General features: G+C 60.4%; 2 protein-coding genes across 6 annotated transcripts in view; one reads left to right on the top strand and one right to left on the bottom strand.

The window, feature by feature from the left end:
- Positions 1-382: 382 nt before the first annotated feature.
- TIMM13 (translocase of inner mitochondrial membrane 13) lies at positions 383-1,388 on the top strand. Of its 2 annotated transcripts, none has more exons than XM_036890859.2 (3): positions 383-576; positions 663-731; positions 1,023-1,388. In XM_036890859.2, exons 1-3 carry the CDS (start codon positions 457-459, stop codon positions 1,119-1,121), a joined length of 288 nt encoding a protein of 95 aa, XP_036746754.1. In that variant the 5' UTR covers positions 383-456; the 3' UTR covers positions 1,122-1,388. The 2 variants fall into 2 exon arrangements, with proteins under 2 accessions (XP_036746754.1, XP_057345660.1); XM_057489677.1 differs by having other exon boundaries at positions 385-531.
- Positions 1,389-1,756: 368 nt separating this feature from the next.
- Positions 1,757-18,925, bottom strand: part of TMPRSS9 (transmembrane serine protease 9) — a 31,550-nt gene continuing 14,381 nt past the window's right edge. For 3 of the 4 annotated variants that reach the window (XM_036890850.2, XM_036890852.2, XM_036890851.2), the window contains exons 4-20: positions 17,212-17,339; positions 16,583-16,650; positions 16,295-16,470; positions 15,480-15,521; positions 14,499-14,612; positions 14,069-14,240; positions 11,269-11,543; positions 9,904-10,040; positions 8,944-9,262; positions 7,240-7,411; positions 6,552-6,823; positions 5,900-6,036; positions 5,075-5,441; positions 3,224-3,395; positions 2,461-2,726; positions 2,246-2,382; positions 1,757-1,918 (exon numbers count right to left, since the gene is read on the bottom strand). In XM_036890850.2, the coding sequence (XP_036746745.2) occupies positions 1,757-1,918; positions 2,246-2,382; positions 2,461-2,726; positions 3,224-3,395; positions 5,075-5,441; positions 5,900-6,036; positions 6,552-6,823; positions 7,240-7,411; positions 8,944-9,262; positions 9,904-10,040; positions 11,269-11,543; positions 14,069-14,240; positions 14,499-14,612; positions 15,480-15,521; positions 16,295-16,470; positions 16,583-16,650; positions 17,212-17,339 (3,116 nt within the window). The remainder of the gene's footprint in view (positions 1,919-2,245; positions 2,383-2,460; positions 2,727-3,223; positions 3,396-5,074; positions 5,442-5,899; positions 6,037-6,551; positions 6,824-7,239; positions 7,412-8,943; positions 9,263-9,903; positions 10,041-11,268; positions 11,544-14,068; positions 14,241-14,498; positions 14,613-15,479; positions 15,522-16,294; positions 16,471-16,582; positions 16,651-17,211; positions 17,340-18,925) is intronic. The other variant, XM_057489648.1, reaches the window with a different exon arrangement.

Raw genomic sequence — 18,925 nt, 5'->3', positions numbered from 1 at the left:
CCCGCAGCCCTACCTGGAGCCTCAGCCCCTAATGAACGGGGTGGTGCCTTGAGACCCAACTCCCCAGAAAAACTGAGCTGGTGTAGGCAGACTCGGTGCCCAGCCCCTGAAGTTCCCTAGGTGGCTGCTACCTGTTTCGTGCATTGATTTTCGGCCGGAGCTTCTGGCGCCGCTCTGTGCTTTTGCCGTGTGCCGCGCGGCCCTGTCGCTCAGCTGGGCGCGCGCGCTCGATGCTAGGTGCGCGGGAAGAGCTGGGGTTGGTACCTAAGGAGTACCCGTGCCCCAACTGGCGCGTGCGCAGCAGGCCCTCCCCGCGCGGCCTTCTGGGCGTTGTAGTCCGGCCTTTATACGCCAACCAGCTCCTCTTGACTTCATTTCCCGTGGTGCCCTGGGAGGCTGACTTCCGGCGCGGGCACGAGCTGCGCACACGTTCCCAGGCCGGCTAACCGCGGAGCTATGGAGGGAGGCTTTGGCTCGGACTTCGGGAGCTCCAGCGGCGGCAAGCTGGACCCGGGGCTCATCATGGAGCAGGTGAAAGTGCAGATCGCGGTGGCCAACGCGCAGGAGCTGCTGCAGGTGCGGGGTTGGAAGAGGCGGGACCGGAGGGCGGCGGGGTCCGCCAGGGGTGTGCGTCGCTGCTGAATGCTCGCATGTCCCCACAGAGGATGACAGATAAATGCTTCCGAAAGTGCATCGGGAAGCCGGGGGGCGCTCTGGATAATTCCGAGCAGGTGAGACCCACGGGCGAGGAGGTTTCTGCGCGTGCGCGGGCCAACGGGACACTGGGGCCTCTGTGCTTGCGCAGTTTTCAGGGTTGGCGTGGGCTCGGATACCGCGGGGAGGCCTCCGCGCGTGCGCGGACCTACAGGTCACCATGGGGCTGCTGCGTGTGCGTGGTCAGCCGCCTGCGTTGGGGCCGCCGGCCTGGGTCTGGGAGAGGTTTCTGCGCGTGCGCTGTCCGCTGACCGGGCAGACGGTGCGGCCGGCGGCCCGAACTGAGCCGCGCGTCCTCCCGCCTCCAGAAGTGTATCGCTATGTGCATGGACCGCTACATGGACGCTTGGAACACCGTGTCTCGCGCCTACAACTCGCGGCTGCAGCGGGAGCGAGCCAACATGTGACCGGCCACCCCGCGCCCACCTGTGCCCTTTGTCCGGCGGGGCGCCTGCCCTAGGTTTATGAAGATGCGCCTGGTGCGAGGACACGAGATTGCCAGCGCCCCACTAGCCAGGGCGTGTAACTTGGGCTTGGGGACCCTGCCTTTCCCGAAGTGCTGGCAGCCCAACGGCACCTGTCCAGGTGTGCGCAGATCAGACTTGGGGTGGGATCAGACCCTATTGAGCTGTGACCCGCTGGGACAGCTGGACGAATAAATCGCTGACGGTGGGCTGGGGAGCACCCCGTGCGTCTTCCTGCCCCTCCCGCGGTAACACAGAGGGTGATGTTCACCCGGGACGCCTAGAAGCTCGGGCTGGGCCTCCTGCCCCCGGGGACCTAGCTTTCCCTTTGCTGTCCTCTCCCTGACCTCTGAGCCCTGGGCGATGGGTGGGCAATGTGACATGGAGGTGCCGAGCCAACAGGCTAGGAAGGAGTGGCCATTTATTGGGACAAAATATTCGGTGAAAACCGCGCCTTGTTCCCGCAGCCACCGCCACCGCCTCTCCTGCCATCCCCCGGAGCCTCTCCTCGGGCGGGTCGCTGGTGGTTCCTGCTGCCTTCTTGTTCCTCGTGCCAGGCCTGGGCAGCCACGTGGCTGTCACTCCTGGATGTTCTGCCCGATCCAGCCTCTCACGGCAGCCACCCGGGTATAGACACCCGGGAAGTGGGGTCGTCCGCAGCCGTAGCCCCAGCTGGTGATGCCAGTTAGCACCCAGCGGCCGGAGGGCTCCCTGCAGGCCAGGGGTCCGCCCGCGTCACCCTGGGGAGGAACGGTAGTCAAGAGGACCGGTCTGTCCCCTCAGCAGCCCCAGGCAGGGGGAGCGCTGGCCTGATCTGCACATGCTGGGTCACTGGCCACTGTGGGAGTGTTCCCTGGGCTCCCCGTGTGAGCACCTGTCTCTGTGAGCCTCACTTCTCTGTTCTGGGAAACGGGCTCAGTGTGAGGATGAGACTTTCATCAGGCCAGGAAGGGTGGGGCTGGGGACCCTGTCAGTAAACGGAGGCCTAGCGGAAATCGCCAAGGTGCCCTGCTTGATCGGCCTGGATGAGCCCGGCCTGGCCGTGGGCCCCTGACCCGCGGTCTCACCGAGCAGCTGTCCACACCGCCCTGAGGAAGACCGGCGCACAACATGCGGCTGCTGATCTGCACCGGGTAGAAGCGGCGGCATGTCTGCTCGCTGAGCAGGCGCACGGCCGCCTTCTGCAGCTGCCGCACCGAGGAGCCTGCGGGCGAGACGGGCTGTGGGGACCCCGTGGCCAGCCACCCGCGGCCCGGGCTGGGGCCTACCGAACAGGGCCTACCTCCCTCGCGGACCGAGCCCCAGCCGGTGATGACACAGCGCGCGCCGTCCGGGGGCCGGGGCGCAGGCTCTGGCAGGCAGATGGGCCGCACCAGGTGGCTCCGGTGCACTGGCCCCGCCAGCTCGAGCAGCGCGACGTCGTAGTCCAGCGTGTAGAGGTTGTAGAAGGGGTGCTTGTAGATGTGGGCCACGCGCTCCAGCTGCCCGTCGGCACCGCTGAGGAAGGGGGTGCCCAGGAAGGCTGCCCATTGCTTGGGGTCCCCATAGCTGCAGAGTGGAGGGACGGCGTCCACCTGCATCCCCACCCCAGGGGCTGCCCCCGTCCACCTTGGGTTGCCCCTGTGCAAACCGGCTGAGTGCCAACCCTTCCTCCTAGGACAGCAGAGGGGGCTGTCCTGGGATGGACCCAGCTTGTTGCTAGGCACCGAGGTGACAGTAGAAGCTGTTGTCACCCTTTCCACCTCTTAGGGCTCTAAAGGCCCAGCAGGCACAGAGTGGGTCCTGAGCGGGGCGTGTCTCTCTGGGGGGCAGGACCCCTGGCCTGGGCTACCCTGCTTAGCATCCTGGCAGGAAGGGACCTGGGCCCTGGGTCCTGGGGAGGAAGGGGGCTCCCCACTGGGTGGCCTTTGGGGGCTGGTGCCCCGCACTTCCCCTGCGTTCCCATATGGTCTGCCTGAGATAGAGGGGGACAGGAGGGCTGCCCGGAGGAGGGGGCGGCCTGGGCAAAGGCCTGAGGTTTCAGGGCACTGGGGCGGCAGACTCACATGTCAAAGCAGTGTGCCGCGGACAGCAGCCACCTCTCGGCCACCAGTACGGCCCCGCACCGGTGCTCCCGGCGCCGTAGCCACAGGCTCACCTGCCAAGGCCACTCCCCATGGCCCGCGGCACTGCCGCCCACGATCCTAGTCAGCGTGGCTGCAGGGGCCAGGCCGCAGTCTGCGGGGAGCCGAGGGTCAGTGGGCGCAGAGGGATGGCGCTTCCTCTATGTAGCCCACCAGGAGCCTCCCGTCCTGCAGCTGTGCCTGGGTGCACTGGGAGTGGGGGGCCGCCCCCCGATACACCCGTGTGTGGAACAGCACTTGGCCCCGTCCTACAAAGAAGTCTGCTCAGCCCTTTTTTCATGTAATGTGTAACCTGAAATGCATTTAGGTTTGTTGCCTAGAACCTAGCACTGGGGCCCGGGGCCAGGCCTGCATCCCCTTCCCACATCACCCGGGCATCTCCCAGTCCCCAAGGAGCCAGGATCCCTGCCATCCCAGGCCTTTGCATACCCAGGCTCTGCCCTGTCCCAGTAGCCACTGCAGCAGCCCGTCTTCCCAGCTGCCCCTGACCCCCACCCAGGCCCTGCCTGGGGGCAGTGAGCCCATAAACCTGACTCTGTGGGTACAGGGCTGCCTGGGCAGCTGTGGGCCTGGCTGTGTGTACATGTGCAGGGGAGAGAAGGAAACCCCTTGTGAGAGGGTGTAGCGATGACCAGCAGGTCCCCTGACTTGTCAGAAGCAGCAGCGAGGCCCCTGAGCTGAGGGCAGTGGGGACGGAGGAGGGGAAAGGGGCCTGAATCGGCCTCAGGATGGGCAGGCAGGAGGCAGGGCACTCGTGCAGAGGCCATGGGGCGGCCGGTGGCCCCTGTGCCCAGTTCTCCCCACCTCCCAGGGCCCCGGGAGCATGCTTCGTGCCCTCCGCCCAGCCCAAACAAAGGTGGGCACAGCGTCCGCACAGAGGCACTGTGTGCAGGCAGCAGGGGCGTGTGCTAACTGGTTTCTTGGCTTGAGCTGAATGAAACTGGCTGTTTTATTTTTTACCTATGAACGCGCAGTTCTATATGGTCCTCATGACAAAAGTCGGCTCCATGTTTCAGACACAAGCTGGAAGACCCCAAATCAGGGCCAGTTCCCTCCAAGCTGTGTTGCTTCAGGTCCCCAGGTCCTCAAGGGCCCTGGGCCCTAATGGGGCGCACGTGGGGCCAGCCGGCCGCCAACTGTGCCCTGCATTCATATCTGCTCCTAACCACTTCCCGTCACCGTGTGGTTCTCGTGTGTGCTGCACTCCGCGTCCGGCACAGTGCCTGGCACAGAGGCGGCTGCGTGGACACTGGCCAGGTGGAGTGACCCTGTGACAGAGGCCCTCCACCAGGGCCTTCCCCACACTCCTGGGTGCCCCCAGGTCTCCCTTTTAAATGGAGCAGACGGTGTAGGATAAGGCGTTTGCCACTAGATGATGTTCGCCTGCCCCATCTGTGCTCATGTCTCTGGCCGTCAGGACCTATTAGGGGCTGTTCGGTGCCTGCCGAGATCCACACATTGGGGTTCTTACCCCAGGACCTCAGAATGTGTTTGGAGAAAGGGTCTCAAAAGAGGTAACTGAGGTAAGATGAGGCTCTTATAAGGAGATTGGGACACAGACCATCTGAGGACCTGGAGCAGATGCCTCTGCGAGCCCAGCAGGCAGCCTCTGTGGGACCAGCCCTGCCGAGGTCTCAGCACCCCAGCTTCCAGAGCTTGGACAGTAAACGCGTGTGCCTGAGCCACCCCAACTGCCGCTCTTGGCCTTGGCGGCCTGCGTGCACTGACCCAGGACCCCTGCCACCCGCGCCTGTCCCCCTGCTCCCCCAGTACCTGTTGGCTGGGAGCCCATGGTGGTCTCTGTGGCGTTTGGGGTGTGTGTCTGCCCCCTAGTGGTGGCACTCGGGGTGGTGGCCGTCCTGTTGGCAGGTGGGCTGGTCGCCGAGGCCCCCAGGGCTGTGAGGTCAGCTGTGGTCCTGGGGACGTGGCTGGTGGGGGCGGGCATCCCGGTGGTGGGGACGGCGGGCATGGGGTGGGGGCGGGAGACCATGGTGTGCAGGATCCAGCCCTTGAGCCTGGTGACCCGTGCATAGACACCAGGCTTCCAGGCCTGAGCACAGCCGACACCCCAGCTCACAACCCCAGCCAGATAGAACACGCCAGGGCTCTCCTCGCAGGCCAGGGGGCCCCCGGAGTCACCCTGGGGGCCAGGGGAGGAGGACAGGTTAGCCGGCCTGCTGGGGTCATTTCACAGCACAGCCGATCCCCGAACACCGCAGGGTCAGGGTGCCTTCTCCCCAAGCCCGAGAATCTGCGTCTAGCTAGACTCCCAGAAACCGCTGGTCGCCCACCTGACCGGGCCCTTTGCCGTGACACAAGCAGTGTGCCAACACTCTTGCCATGCTGTGTGCCTTATCTGCCGTGTCCTTACCATAAACTAAGCTAGAGACAAGAAAATTACTTTTCAAATTGTTGAAAATCTCCAAAATGAGAAAAGCTGGCATTGAAATGGACCTGTGCAGGTCAAACCTGCTGCTCAGGGGTCGAGGGTGCATGTTTAGTGTAGATGGAGCATTTAAGCTGCCGCCTCTCCTGTCTGCAGGGGTTGTCACGTTTCTGAGTGACAGCCGAAGACTCCGGGCACCTGTCGCCCCTCACCTGGCAGGAGTCGACCCCGCCCTCCAGGAAGCCGGCGCAGACCATCCTGTCCGTGAGGGAGAAGTTGTAGAGCGTGCTGCACGCCTTCTGGTCTACAATGCCCACCCAGGCCCGCTGCAGGATGTCAGGCTTGGTAGCTGCAAGGACAGGACCACGTGCCATGTGCTGAGGGGCTCCTACTCAGTGCCTGGTGCTCAGGGTCCCATCCTCCCCCCGGATGAGGAGCCTCGGGCCCACGGGGTTGCCGGGACTGGCATAAAGCCACGGAGTGAAGAGGCCGACCCAAGCCCTGGCTCGGAGCCTGCGCTCTCACCACTGTGCCCAGCGGGTTCCCCAGCACCAGGGCCTGCAGGAAGCCTGCTGTTCGTGCTTCAGAGGAGCAGGGGCTCAGGGGCGGGGGGCACTGCGCACGGCACCCCGGACTTCTCTGTGAAGGGCCAGAGTAAACGTTTTTGGCTTTCCGGGCCAGGCAGCCCCTGTCGGGGCCACTGAGCTCCAGTGCCCTGTAGCAGGAAGGCGGCCACAGGCCATTAGCGGAGGGGCGTGGCTGTGTGCTAATAAAACTCGATTCATAAGGAGCAGCTGCTTTGGCTTGAGGGCCCGTGTAAGACCCCCGCGGGAGTGGAGTGGCACCACACACACCGGGGCTCACCGTTTCCCTCCTGCGTGTTGCCCCAGCCGGAGATGACACACTTGCGGCCCACGGGGAACTTCTGGATGGCCAGGGGCAGGCAGACAGGCTGGATGTACTTGTTGAAGGCCAGGGGCCTGGCCAGCTCCAACATGGCCACGTCGAAGTCCAGGGTGCTGGGGTTGTACTGGGGGTGCAGCACTGCCCGCTTGAGCCCCAGCTTCACTGGGCTGCCGCCAGCGCCCATGAGCGACGCCGTGCCCACCTGGGCCCGCACCAGCTCCACCTTGGTGCTGCCGACAAGGCGCCACTCAGACCCCGCCCCGCTGCGCAGGAGGCTGGAGGGGCTGCACAGCTGCCCTGGGAGCCCCCCTGCCACGTGACTATCAGAGACCCACTTGGCTGGCCATGGGGTGGAGGGGAAAGAGCCCTGTCCCCTCCCCAGTCGGTCCCTGTTTGTCCCCCAAAGGCCAGCCCAGATTTCTCATCCCAGGAGCCACAGCCCAGGCCCAAACCCTTGGGATGGCCCCCCGAGCCCCTCCTTCTTCTGCCTATGCCCCTGCCCGCTGTTGATGGCAATCGGACAGCCAGACCCAGACCGCGCAGCCACCCCGGGCACAGCTGGCCACACCCCATGGTGAGTAGCTTCTGAATACGGGGGCCTGGACGGGGCGGCCCTGCCGGTGAGGGGGAACCTGGGGGATCTTACTGGTTGAAGCAGTGGGCGGCCGACAGCAGCCAGCGGTCCCCCACCACAGTGGCCCCGCAGAAGTGCTGGGAGCCCTCCTTCAGGCTGGCCTGCCAGGGCACCTCCCCAGAGGCGGCCCCGAACCCACCCACAACGCGAGTGGGCTTCTCCATGGCTGGCCTGGTCCCGCACTCTGGGGGGAGAGGAGAGGAGGGTCGGGTCGTCAGCCCACGCAGAGCGGGAGCCCCTGGGTTCAGGGCACCTTGGGCACACAGTGGCACAGTCACACCCACGCCACGGGCAGGGAGACCAAGGCTGGCCTATGGCGGCCTGAGGTCTCCCGGCAAGCGCATGGCACAGCAGAGGGCATAGGTGTAAAAGGAGAGAAAGTCAGGGCACCTGCCTGTGCCGTCCGGCAGGCCTGAGCCCGCAGGCCGCGTTTTGGGGCTCGCCGCAGAACCAGGGGCCGCTCACCAAAGGAAGAAGTGGGTTATCGCGGGATTCAGGGGCGGGCTGGGTGCAGGTGACATCCAAACGGGGCACAGCCTCAGCTGGCGCAGGGCACAGGTTTGTGGGGTCGACATCAGACCGGGGTTGTGACCTGTGTCCAGAAACCCCTCACCTGCAGCTATGCACCCAGCTGGCAGCTCAGGCAGATCCCGGGGTCTGAGAGCCCTGGGCAGGGCAGGGGTCTGGTTCCCACTGGTGTGACTCAGACAGCAATGTTTTTGACTGATTCCAGACAATAAGCGTTTTCAGTGAGAAAGCTGTGGGGGTGGGCAGGACGCCCTGCAGACTCCCCAGAGAAAGCAGGTCCCTGGTGCCCACCGCTGGCTTTGTCTATGTTTGTTCTGTATATGGAACAGCCAGGAGAAGGTCATTCTCTAAGTGGTCTGGCTACAAAGTAGCTGAAGGTAGAACAGAAAGATCTCGTTTATCAGACCACACTGAATAAATGGGCGAGATTGTGTGACAGACATGTCAGTGTGCACACAAAATGAGACGGGTGCGCCGTGTCCTTGAACAGTAACACCTGACAGTGGAAGATATGAAGATGTTCATTCTCCCTAAACCGAACAATCTGTAATTTTTTTAGAAACCAGATAAGCTGCAGTGAAACAAGCCAGTCACAATAGGACACATGCTGTGTGACTCCGCTCAGGAGGAATCTGAAGGAGTCAGAGATGGAGGGGAAAGGTGGTTGCCACAGGAGGGGTTGGCGGCAGTGGAAGGGTGGGTTGGCATTCCGCGGGCACGGAGGCTCAGTTGTGCAAGATGAAAACATTCTGGAGATGGGTGGCACAAGAGGGGGTTACGCTCAGCGCCACTGAACCAGACATTCAGAAGTGTTTAAGATGGCCAATTTTATGGTGCGTGTCACCAGGATTAAAAACCATGCCGACCTCACTTATCCCACAGGCATGCAGCATGCGGGCTCATCCAGGGAAATTCCGGGGAGAGAGATGAGGAGTCGCAGGTACTGAAGTGTGCACGTGTGTGCTGCGTGTGTGTGGTGTCCTGGACAACCTCGAGGGTATCCATGTGTGCCCTAGAACTGCCGGACTTCACTGTGCAGCGAATCTGAGGGGCAGTCCGTGCGGTTTCTGCTGTGCTCATGACAGACATCACTAATCAATCCCTGTCTGTTTCCACGGAGAGCTTCAGAAAGCCAGCACCAATCTAGCAGACCCAACACCTCCTTCTGCCCGCCTCACCAGATAATACCTTGTGGCTTAGAGGCGGTGACTGTATCCACAGGTACAGTGCTGGGGGCCAGTGCGGGTTTGGTGGGGGTGTTGACCTCCCGGCTTTTGAGGCTGGTGGGCCAGGCCGTGCTGGGGGTGGCAGGGGCAGGAGCCATGGTGGGGGCCAGAGGCTTGCTGGCCACGCTGATCGTCTCCAGGATCCAGTCGTGCAACTTGGTCACCCGGGCATAGACCCCCGGACGCCGGGCTTCTGCACAACCAATTCCCCAGCTCACAATACCGGCCAGAAAGAACCTGCCGGAGGGCTCCTTGCAGACCAGGGGGCCCCCTGAGTCGCCCTAGGAGACAAGGTATGCCTTGAGGAAGGCTCGGGGCTCCTCCAGCACAGCCGGTCCGGACCCCAGAGCTGCAGAGCTGCGGGAGGGACCCTGGACGGGGGCTCCTGAGACCCATCTCAGCCCAAGCGCACGGAGCAAACGTGGGCTGACCGTTCGCATCTCAGAGCCTGTTTCTTCTGTGAAACGGAACTTTCATTCCCCCGGCTCCTCATCCCAATAGGTCTCTGACCGTGTCCCCGCTTGCTCAGGGGGACGGTGGGGCGGTGCCCCTGGTCCCGCTGGCAGCTGCAGCGCCTCCTGCGGGCCTGCCCTGCCCTCTACAGCCCTCTGCCTTCTCGGCCCGGCTCGCCCTGACTCACATCCTCAAACACAGGTGTTGCCCCCCCAGCATCTCCCCAGCTCTGGTTTTGTTCTGGCAGCCCGAGCATGTGTGGTCCCCCACCGTTCCCCACCCTCCAGGCTGTAGAAATCAGAGCAGAAACTCAGAAGGAGATGCCAGAGGTGGAGCAGAAGCTGTGAGGACCCCCCTCTTCTGGGAAGGAGCAGGGAGCCATGGGGTGGAAACTTGGGGGGCTCTCCCAGTGGCCTTGAGGTGGCCTGGGTCTGGGGCCTGGCCACTAGCCCTGCAGCTCAGGGCTCACCTGGCAGGAATCCACCTTCCCGTCCAGGTAGCCGGCACACACCATCCTGTCGGTGAGCGAGGGACCGTACAGGCTGGTGCACAAGGCCTGGTCCAGCAGCTCCACGGTGGCTTTCTGAAGCACCTCTGGCTTGACCACTGGATGGGACAGAGAGAGACTGGCAGGGTGAGTGTTTCGGAGCCAGGCGGCCGTCCCAAGTCTCTCAGAGCCTCAGTGTCCGTGCAGAGCAGGACCACTGCAGCCTGCGCAGAAGCTGCAAAGAGCAAACGCTCCCTTGAAGCCTGGTGATGAGGCTTCCAGCCCCCTCCAGCTAACAGGCGCCGAGGGCCACAGCTCCACAGCAGCTCCCCCGGACCTGCTCCGCCCTGCACGCCCCCCTCTGCTGAACTCTTTGCCCCGTGGCCAGCGCTGCCTCTGCTAAACAGCAGATCAGATATTGTTCAAATCTTCTAGGGCAATCCCCACCCTGCCCAAGCTCAAACTGAAGCCCAAGTCAGCATCACCTGCCCCGGGGCCTTTGCACGCTCTGTTCCGGCTGCCCAGAGTGCTTGTCCCTCTAGCATCCCCCTGCCTTCCTCCTTCACCTCTTTTCTCGGGGAGGCCTCTCCCGACCTTCCTGCGATATTCTCCATTATCTACTTCCCTCCAGACTTATGCTGCCCAGTACTCAGCCACTGGCCACATGTGGCTACTTAAATATAAATTTAAATTTATTAAAACGGAATAAAATGTGAAACTCTGTTTCTCTATTGCACTGGCCACAGTACATGGGGCTGGTGGCTCCATTAGTGGATGGTCCACCCCCAAGAAAACTCCTCTTGGACGGACTGGTCGGAAGCGTGAGCCCCACGTGTGCAGAGATTTCTGGCTGTTTTGCTTCCAGCTCAGTCCCTGGAACCGTGGCTGGGGCCTCAACATTTTGGTCAAGGGATCAGTAGGTAACCTTGTGTCACGTGTTTTCCTGTTTAAAGGCGCCTACGGAACTCAGGGACCCCCTGAACGAGGCTGACCTGACAGTATTTTCTAGTAGGACGCATCCCACCTCCCTGCGCATAGGGCTGCTAGCACTTGAGCTCCACGCTTGGGGGCCATCTTAGTGAAAGAACCCACAAAAAAGAGAAAACGCAGCAGTAAGTACCAGGAAAAGGACACTCGTGTATCCTCTGAGCTGAAATTCCTCGGCTGGGAGTGTGCTCTACACGTGTGCAAACGACCCACATTTCCCTGAGTAGCCGTTTGCGCAAGACGATTAAACTGCAGTGAGTGTGCGAACTCAAAATCGCAGACGCGGAATCCGTGGAGGGTGAGGGCGCCCTGCATGCCGGTTCCTGGCCAGCCGCCCCCCTGCGGGAAGGCCGGACTTACGGAAGTCCTCCTTGAGGTGGCCCCAGCCTGAGATCAGGCACCTCCTCCGGGGCGGGAAGACGTGCGTGGTGGCCGGGAGGCACACGGGCTGGACGCTCCTGCCGAAGGGCAGGGGGCTGCCCAGCTGGACCACCGCCACGTCAAAGTCGGCCGTGTCGGGGTTGTAGAAGGGGTGCGCGATGACCCGGGCCACGCGGGCCCGCACGGTGCTGGCCTCCGAGCCACTGAGGAGGGTCGTGCCGGCATAGGCCACCCACTCGGTGGGGTCTTGGAACCTGCGGGGCAGACTAATGTGGCTCCGAGGCCCAGCCAGGCACACCCCGGGGCTAATGTTACAGGGGCACCCCAAAACCCAGTCATGGAGGCTGATGACATTCTCATGCAACATTGTCAGAAATCAAAACAAATGCAAAAAAAAAAAATTCAGCGTTTTAAACAAAGACAGAATCCAGGTACACAATGTTGAGGGGACAACAAAATACAGTTGTGGAGATGAGTCACGTTTTCACGCCATGACACACATGGAAACGAAGGCTAAACCCCCAACAAACAAAGCACCTACACTTCACATAAACACGGGGTCCAGCCCCGCCAGCTGGGCTCACCTCCCATCCCCTGAATGATCTGTGGGTCCTTAGAACTGGATGTCCTGTTCATTTTGAATTTCTTTTCTTTTCTTTTTCCTTTTTGCATTCATTTAGGTTTTTTGCAATGTAGCATAAAAATACTACTGGTCGCAATGACTGGGTGTCCCCGGTGTCCCCACCCTGTACAGCAAGGACCCCGCTCTGCTCACCCTAATCCCGGCCCGCTTCCCAGCAGAAACAGAGAAATCTCGGTTCTGCTTGACAAAGCCCGCACGCCACGCAGCCCGTCACCCTGCACGCCTCCTACCGTCTCTGGCCCAACCGCCACCAGCAATTCCTGGGCTGCTGGAGCCCTGCAGACTCACAGGCCCAGAGCTCAGGCCCCCTGCCCCCAGCACCCATCCTCTCTCCAGTGCCTCTCCCGAACCACTCTGCCAACTCAAGGCCAAAACTCTTCGTGCCTTCAAAAACGGCTCACATGTCACGTATATTTTACCAGAATCAAAAAGCAAGAAAAATAAAACCAGCTGTAAAAGACCCTCCTGGGGCAATCAGGGAAACGACATGCGTAGGATACCAGGGGCATCCCACAGGTGGCAGTGTGATGACGCTCTGGGGATGGGGACTGGCCTGTACTTGACAGACGCACGCAGAACACAGTCGTGGTGCTTCCTGCCTCCTGTCAAAGGGTTTGGCAAAAAAAACCCATGTATGCATGTGTGGTGCATGTGCATAGGTACAGACATGGCAGGCAGAGTGAGGGAGAAAGCGAATGTGGCAAAATATGACACCTGCTCAAATCAGAGAGAGCTTGTGGGTATTATACTATTTTTTCATTGTTTCTGTCTAAATGATGATAAATTACTAAGAGGAATAAAACTTAAAATTGAAAAACCAAAACAGCTCTGTGGGCCCGAGCGGCCACCGCTCACATGACCTCTGTGCCCATCACTTTCTGGGGCAGCAAGTGGGCGGTATGCAGGCTGCCCTGGTCTTGCCAACAGACTGCTAAAGCACCGGACCACGGGGAGCTCTGCAGGCTGATCCGGAGCCCCGGGAGCCCCTGCTGCCCATCACCCTCCCTCCCCCGGGGGCTCGTCGGGCTGCAACAACTAAACAGCAGTGCCCGGCACCACCAGAGGCTTCTAGAACCTCCCCTCACCTTTATCCAGCTCCATTCTGGTTGGCCACTCTGGTTGTTAAAGATGCTGACCATTCTCAACAACAAAAACGAACTCAATTCAAAAATGGGACAAGGGCCTGAAAAACGTCTCCAAAGAAGACACACAAATGGCAATAAGCCCATGAGAAGGTGCTCAGCATCACTGGTTACCAAGGAAACACAAATCGAAATCACAACGAGACACCACCACACATCCACAAGGATGGCTAGACTCAAAACAGCAGACAGTAGAAGTGTTGGCAAGGATGTGGTCAAATGGCAGACAAGAACGTGTTGATGGGGGCTCAGGAAAGCTGGAGCTTGGTTCACATCTGCTGGCAACGGAAGATGGGGCAGTGCTGGGGGAGAGTCGGGGGGGCTCCTCAGAAAGGTTACACATAGTCACCATGTGACCCAGCAATCCACTCCTGGGTAAACGCCCAAGGGAGCTGCAAACAGGGACACGGATATGTGCACACCTGTGTTCACAGCAGCATTAGGCACAGTGGTCCAAAGGCGCAGCATGGACAGAGGAACAGGTGCAGGATGGTCCATGCACACACTGGACTATTACTCAGCCATGAAGAGGAAGGACACCCCGACACCTGCTAACATGGATGGACCTCAAGGACACGGTGCTCAGTGACACAAGCCAGAGACAAAAAGGCAGACCGTCTGATCCCACTCCCAGGAGGTCCCCAGAGGAGCCCTGTCCACAGAGACAGAGAGTGGGTGGTGGGGCCGGAGGCTGGGGGTTAGTGTTTCAGGGGGATGGAGCTTCAGTCTGGGAGGATAGAAAGTTCTGGAGACGGAGGGTGGGGACGGCTGCATGACTGTGGATGTGTTCATGCTACTGAATTGTAATGATTAAAGTGGTATGTTTTAATAATGCCTATTTTAACACAATTTTTTCAAATAACTTTTAAAAAAAGACTGCCTTCAGAATCAGTGGGGGAAAAATAAAGAGTTCCGAGGGGAATCTGAGGACCCCCCTGGAAAGGCGGCCCCCCGGGGTGGAAGTGGGGGCTCCAAGTGGCAGGGATGGGCTCACTGGTTGAAACAGTGCGCGGCGGACACCAGCCACGCGGCCCCGATGATGGCGGCCCCACAGAAGTGTTCGTTGTTCTCTCGGAGGCTGACTTGCCATGGGAACTCCCCCGGGGCCGCGTCCATGCCGCCCACGATCCGGCCTGCCGTCCTCCAGCCGGGCTGCAAGCCACAGTCTGCAGGACAGGGGCCACCGGCCAGGATCACCCGCCAGGACCCCCAGATGGCAGGACCACAGCCAGCTCAAGCCTCTCCCCACCGTGTCCCTTTTCTGAGCCTGTTGCCTGTTTTTCACACGTGGGTGCCCCCCCCTTCACCCAGCTACCGGGAATGCCAGGCCGTGAGCCCTGTACTCAGGTGGCAGAGGGCGCAGTCAGCAGCTGACCCTGGGATGGGAATGCAGCCCAGCAAGCAGGCCAGACAGGCAGACTGACCGCAGAGGGCCTCGTCAGACCCGTCGGAGCAGTCCACGCTGTCGTCACACTCTGGGTTCACTTTGGCGACACACTGGCCGTCCCGGCAGGAAAAGCCATTCCCTGGACAGTGACCTGGAGGCAGAGCATACCGCGCCCCTGACCTCACGCCGTCTCTCCCCCCGGGGAACCTGAGCGTGTGGAAAGTGTGTCTTAGCTGCTCTCTTATCTCTGAGTATTTCTGAAATCCCTGCCTCAGAGCCGAGGCCAGGCCCACGGAACAGAAATGCACGTGTGTCATCACATGAGCACTTCACATTTTGGAGGGGCCACATTTACAAAAAGTAAGAAATGCATGACATTAAAATTTTCGATTGTGGTAGAATATACATAATGTGAAATTGGCCATTTTAACCATTTAAAATGTACGGCTCACATGCGGGGCCAGGTCACTCTCTGTGGGGGGCTAAGCAGCACCCCTGGCCACACTCACTGGATTCCAGGGATACCCAGTCATTGTGACCACAGATGCCCCCAGACACAGCCCGGGGCCCCTGGGGGGACTGGATCACTACTTGCTGAGGACCATTAATGTGAAGTTAAATAAATTTAGTTATGCGTCATGAGCTGTCTGGAAGGACAGGCACCAAAATATCGAAAGAATGGAATTCCACATGGCCCTTATTTTTTTGTTTATCCAAACTGTTTGTTTTATCTTTTCTCTGAGCAATAGGCTTCCACCACTAAAAAAAACAGTAACTTCTCTTCATCTTGCTTGGCCATGTGTAATTCAAAGCGTCCTGCTCTTAAATACTCTGTCTGCGGGGCACCAGGAGCCCGTCTCCCCTAAAAGAGGGTCATGCACAAAGCTAGCATTTGCTGTGCCTGAGGAATTCCTCTGTGTTCTTGAAAGAAGTCTTGGGAAACTCCACCCCTCCAGGTGACTGAGATCAGAGAAAACCTGGCAGAGTACAGGGCGCTCACGCAGAGAGAAAAACATACCTGATTTGAAGCCTCTTTCTGCCAACGGCCCCTTCTGGCTTCCTGCGGGGACACAGAGAAGCCATATCAGCCCATCTGGTGAGTGGCAAAGTTTTCTGAAAACATCATACTGCAAAGCAGAGCAGCCACAGGAGCCAAATTCTAACTTAACTCAGTTAAGATGAAATCAAATGAAACCCTGTTCCTGCCTCTGGCCCCAGGACAAGCGCTCAGTGGCCACATGGGGTGGGCAGCTGTCACCGTGCATGGAGCAGGCATGAAACGTTTCCACCACCGTGGCAAGTTCTGTTAGTGCTGATGAGGGTCAGTAAGGCTCAAGTGGCGTATCAGGGCTCCAGGAGGGGAGTGCAGGTGTCCTCCAGGGAAGGTCAAGGTGAGCAGTCTTTAACCTGATGACTATATGAGCTCCTGCCTGGCTCTGCTGTTAAAGTGTAGCAGCTTTCACTCTTATTTCTACACCAGGGATCAGCAAACTACAGCCACAGGCCAAATCCGGCCCTCCACTTGTTTCTGCAAATAAAGTTTTATTGAAACACAGCCATGCCCATCTGTTTATGCATTATCTTTGGCTGCTTTTGTGCTATAATAGCGGAGTTGAGAGGTCGACAGAGACCCAGTGGGCTGCAATGCTGGAAATATCTACACTCTGGCCATTTAGAGGCTGCTCGTCTACACTGCTGAGGGTCAAGTGGTATGTGTGAGTTTTCTTTTCATGGGAGGGGCGATTATGGAAAACCTGAAGTGTGACGCAGCTGGCTCCCCGCCCACACCCCTCAGCCTCCTCCTGACGTCGTTCGGTTTCTGTGCCTCCTTGCCTGTGAGCTCGGCGGCCACGATGGTGCCATAGGCTGCCATGGGGAGGCCGTGCTCCTGCAGCCTGGCTCGGAGGCCCCACTGCAGCAGCTCCTGCTCCAGGCCCAGGCTCAGTGACTGGAGGCCCCGCAGCAGGAAGTGCAGCCGGAAGTGCACCAGGACGCTGCTGTTCCCATCCCTGCGGGTGGGAGACAGGCCCTTGGCGAGGGAGGGTCCTTTCTGCTGGGAGCTCCCGGAACTGCCCGGGTGTCCACAGCCGTCCCTTCTCCCCCAAGGAGGCCCCGCCTCACCTGTAACTCAGCACCGTGCAGCCCACACAGCTGGCCTCCAACTCTGTCTTCTGAAAGCTGCTCACAAACTGTGGGGGACACAAGAGGGGCAAAGGTTGAGGCTGTGGCCCGGGACCTATCCCTGTGGAGGCTTGTGACATGGAAAGGACACTTTGGAGTCACTCATGTAAAGATCTGCTTCATCAAAAGATGGATGGATAAAATAAATGGGGCCCATCCACCTGTGGAACACGACTCAGAGCAGAGCCCTGATGTGGGCCACATGTGGACGGGCCCTGAGCACACGGTGGGCCCTGAGACCCACAGCCACGTGGGGTGTGACCCCATTTCCATGACACGTCCACAACAGGTGGGTCTACAGGCAGACGTGGTCTCATGGGTGCCAGGGCTGGGGAGGGGGCAGGGGTGACTGCTTATGGGGAGAGTTTTTTTCGGGCTGATGGAATGTTTGGGAATTAGAGGTGATGGTTGCCCATTACTGTGAATGGCAGAGCCTGCCTGGGCACCCCTGCTCCACTCTGCTCACCTGGGCATGGCGGGGGGCTTCCCTGGGCCAAAGCCCCTGGCTGTCTCCTTTGCCCGCTTGCTCCCAGGAGCCCCCTCCAGCCCTGAACGCGGGCCGCCCTCACCAGTGTCTCCAGAGCGGGCGTCAGCGTGCGGTACAGATGCGAGGTCTCCCGCTGCAGGCCGCGGGCAAACCGGATGCCTTGAAGCTCGGCCGTGTGCTCCACGTCGATGCCCTGTGTAGAGAGGGAGGCTGCGGACGAGACCAGGGTCCCGTGAGAGCCCCACCTGGGGTCGGGGCTCAGCTAAGCCAGCCTCAACTGCCCAAGGTCCAGGCCTCCCCGACAAGCGGGGTGATGGACTTCCTGGCATTCCCTGAATGATTGTGAACGACACCTCCTTCCACCTCTGACACCAGTCCTGGTCTGGTCCTACAGACACCCCCTGAAGGCCCCGGCAGAGCACAAGCCCCACGCACACCCGTCTGCTAGCCTGGCGGGCCCAGGGCCTGAAGCCCGAATAGCTGAACGGGCCTCCGGAGACCCTCCCTCCGATCTGCGGCGACCCCCACCAAACCCTGCAGGCACAACCGTAGCTGGGGCATCGGACCCTCGGGCCTCGGCCCCGGGCTGTTTCCTCGGAAGCAATGTTCATCTGGACAGATATCCAGGTGTTTGCTTATTCCGTGGAGAGAATAAATTATTCTAAGCTAATTCTAAAAATGGTGTTTTCTCATCCAAGAAACTGATATAAAGACAAGCCAGCCCCCGCTGTGTAGACCAAACGTTTATATACTCTGCTCCCGACTCTGCCGGCCCCTTCATGTCCCTCTGAAACAGTCACAGACCCCGAAACTGGAGGAACAGCGCAGGCGGCCCTGGGCGCCCCCGCCAGCTTCCCCTAAGGCCAGCACATCCAGCTAACATGCCCAGCGGGCTGAGAAGGGGATACATTTTCACCTTAATTAAAGGAATTTCTTTAGCAATCTTAAAGCTTCCTAAAGCCTCATTTTGTTTCAGGGGTCCTGCTGAGGAGTCCGCTGACCTGTTGCTCCCCCAACAAGTACCTGTGGTTCTAGAATGAGAGCAGGGGTGAAGCCTGCGCCCGGCCTCTCCCGGGTGCGGTGCGGGACCAGCGCACGAGCGCGCTCCCGCCTGCCCGCATTTGCCCCCCGCAGCCGCCAGGGGGCGTCCGCCCCGCAGGCCCGGCTGCCAGCTGCCGCCGACGCTCCCGTAGGTGAACCACCCCCGGGCGCGAGGGTAGGTGGCCGCCGTCCCGGAGCAGCTGCCCAGCCCGAAGGATGGCAGGCAAGCCCCCGGCCCTGGGGCGGCTCCGCGCTGAGCTGCGCGGCCACCGTGACCCCGGGCGGCTGCGGGCGGGGGGCACGGGAGGGCGGGTCTCCTACTTGAACAAAGGGCAGAATTGTAGGGGGGCGGGTGACTGACCCAAAGTCAAACCCAACGAAAGCATCTGGGGAGGAACCTCCGTCCTGCCCCTGCCCGGGCCAAGCCCGCCCGGAAAACAGACGGGGCGCGCAGGGCGCTTCCTCTGCCCCCGGGCATCTGTAGGAACCAAAACGAGCCGCCTGCGTTTCCCTTTATAACTGCAGCCCCACTGTGTGCAGCGGGGCCTGGCTGGCCGGCTCCCCTTAAATAACTTGCGTTATACTGGAAGCAATAGGAAACGGGGCCCTTGTGGATCGCGGGCACAGAAACGGTTGTTTTTCTTAAACTTTTGGGGCCTTTTCAGGTTCCTCAAGATTTAAAAACGCTCCCCGTCCCGGTCAGCCTGTGTTTCCCGCTAGCCATTCCCCGGAGGACCCGACGGCAGCAGCACCTG

The sequence above is a fragment of the Manis pentadactyla genome, chromosome 12 (genome assembly GCF_030020395.1).
Source record: "Manis pentadactyla isolate mManPen7 chromosome 12, mManPen7.hap1, whole genome shotgun sequence".
Taxonomy (NCBI): Eukaryota; Metazoa; Chordata; class Mammalia; order Pholidota; family Manidae; genus Manis; species Manis pentadactyla.
This window is presented reverse-complemented; position numbering and strand designations above follow the sequence as displayed.

Bases quoted from the DNA above. Each gene is read 5' to 3' on its own strand.
- TIMM13 (XM_036890859.2), top strand. From the start codon at position 457: ATGGAGGGAGGCTTTGGCTCGGACTTCGGGAGCTCCAGCGGCGGCAAG. The intron at 577-662 runs GTGCGGGGTTGG...ATGTCCCCACAG, and splicing joins ACGCGCAGGAGCTGCTGCAG to AGGATGACAGATAAATGCTT. The intron at 732-1,022 runs GTGAGACCCACG...TCCCGCCTCCAG, and splicing joins CTCTGGATAATTCCGAGCAG to AAGTGTATCGCTATGTGCAT.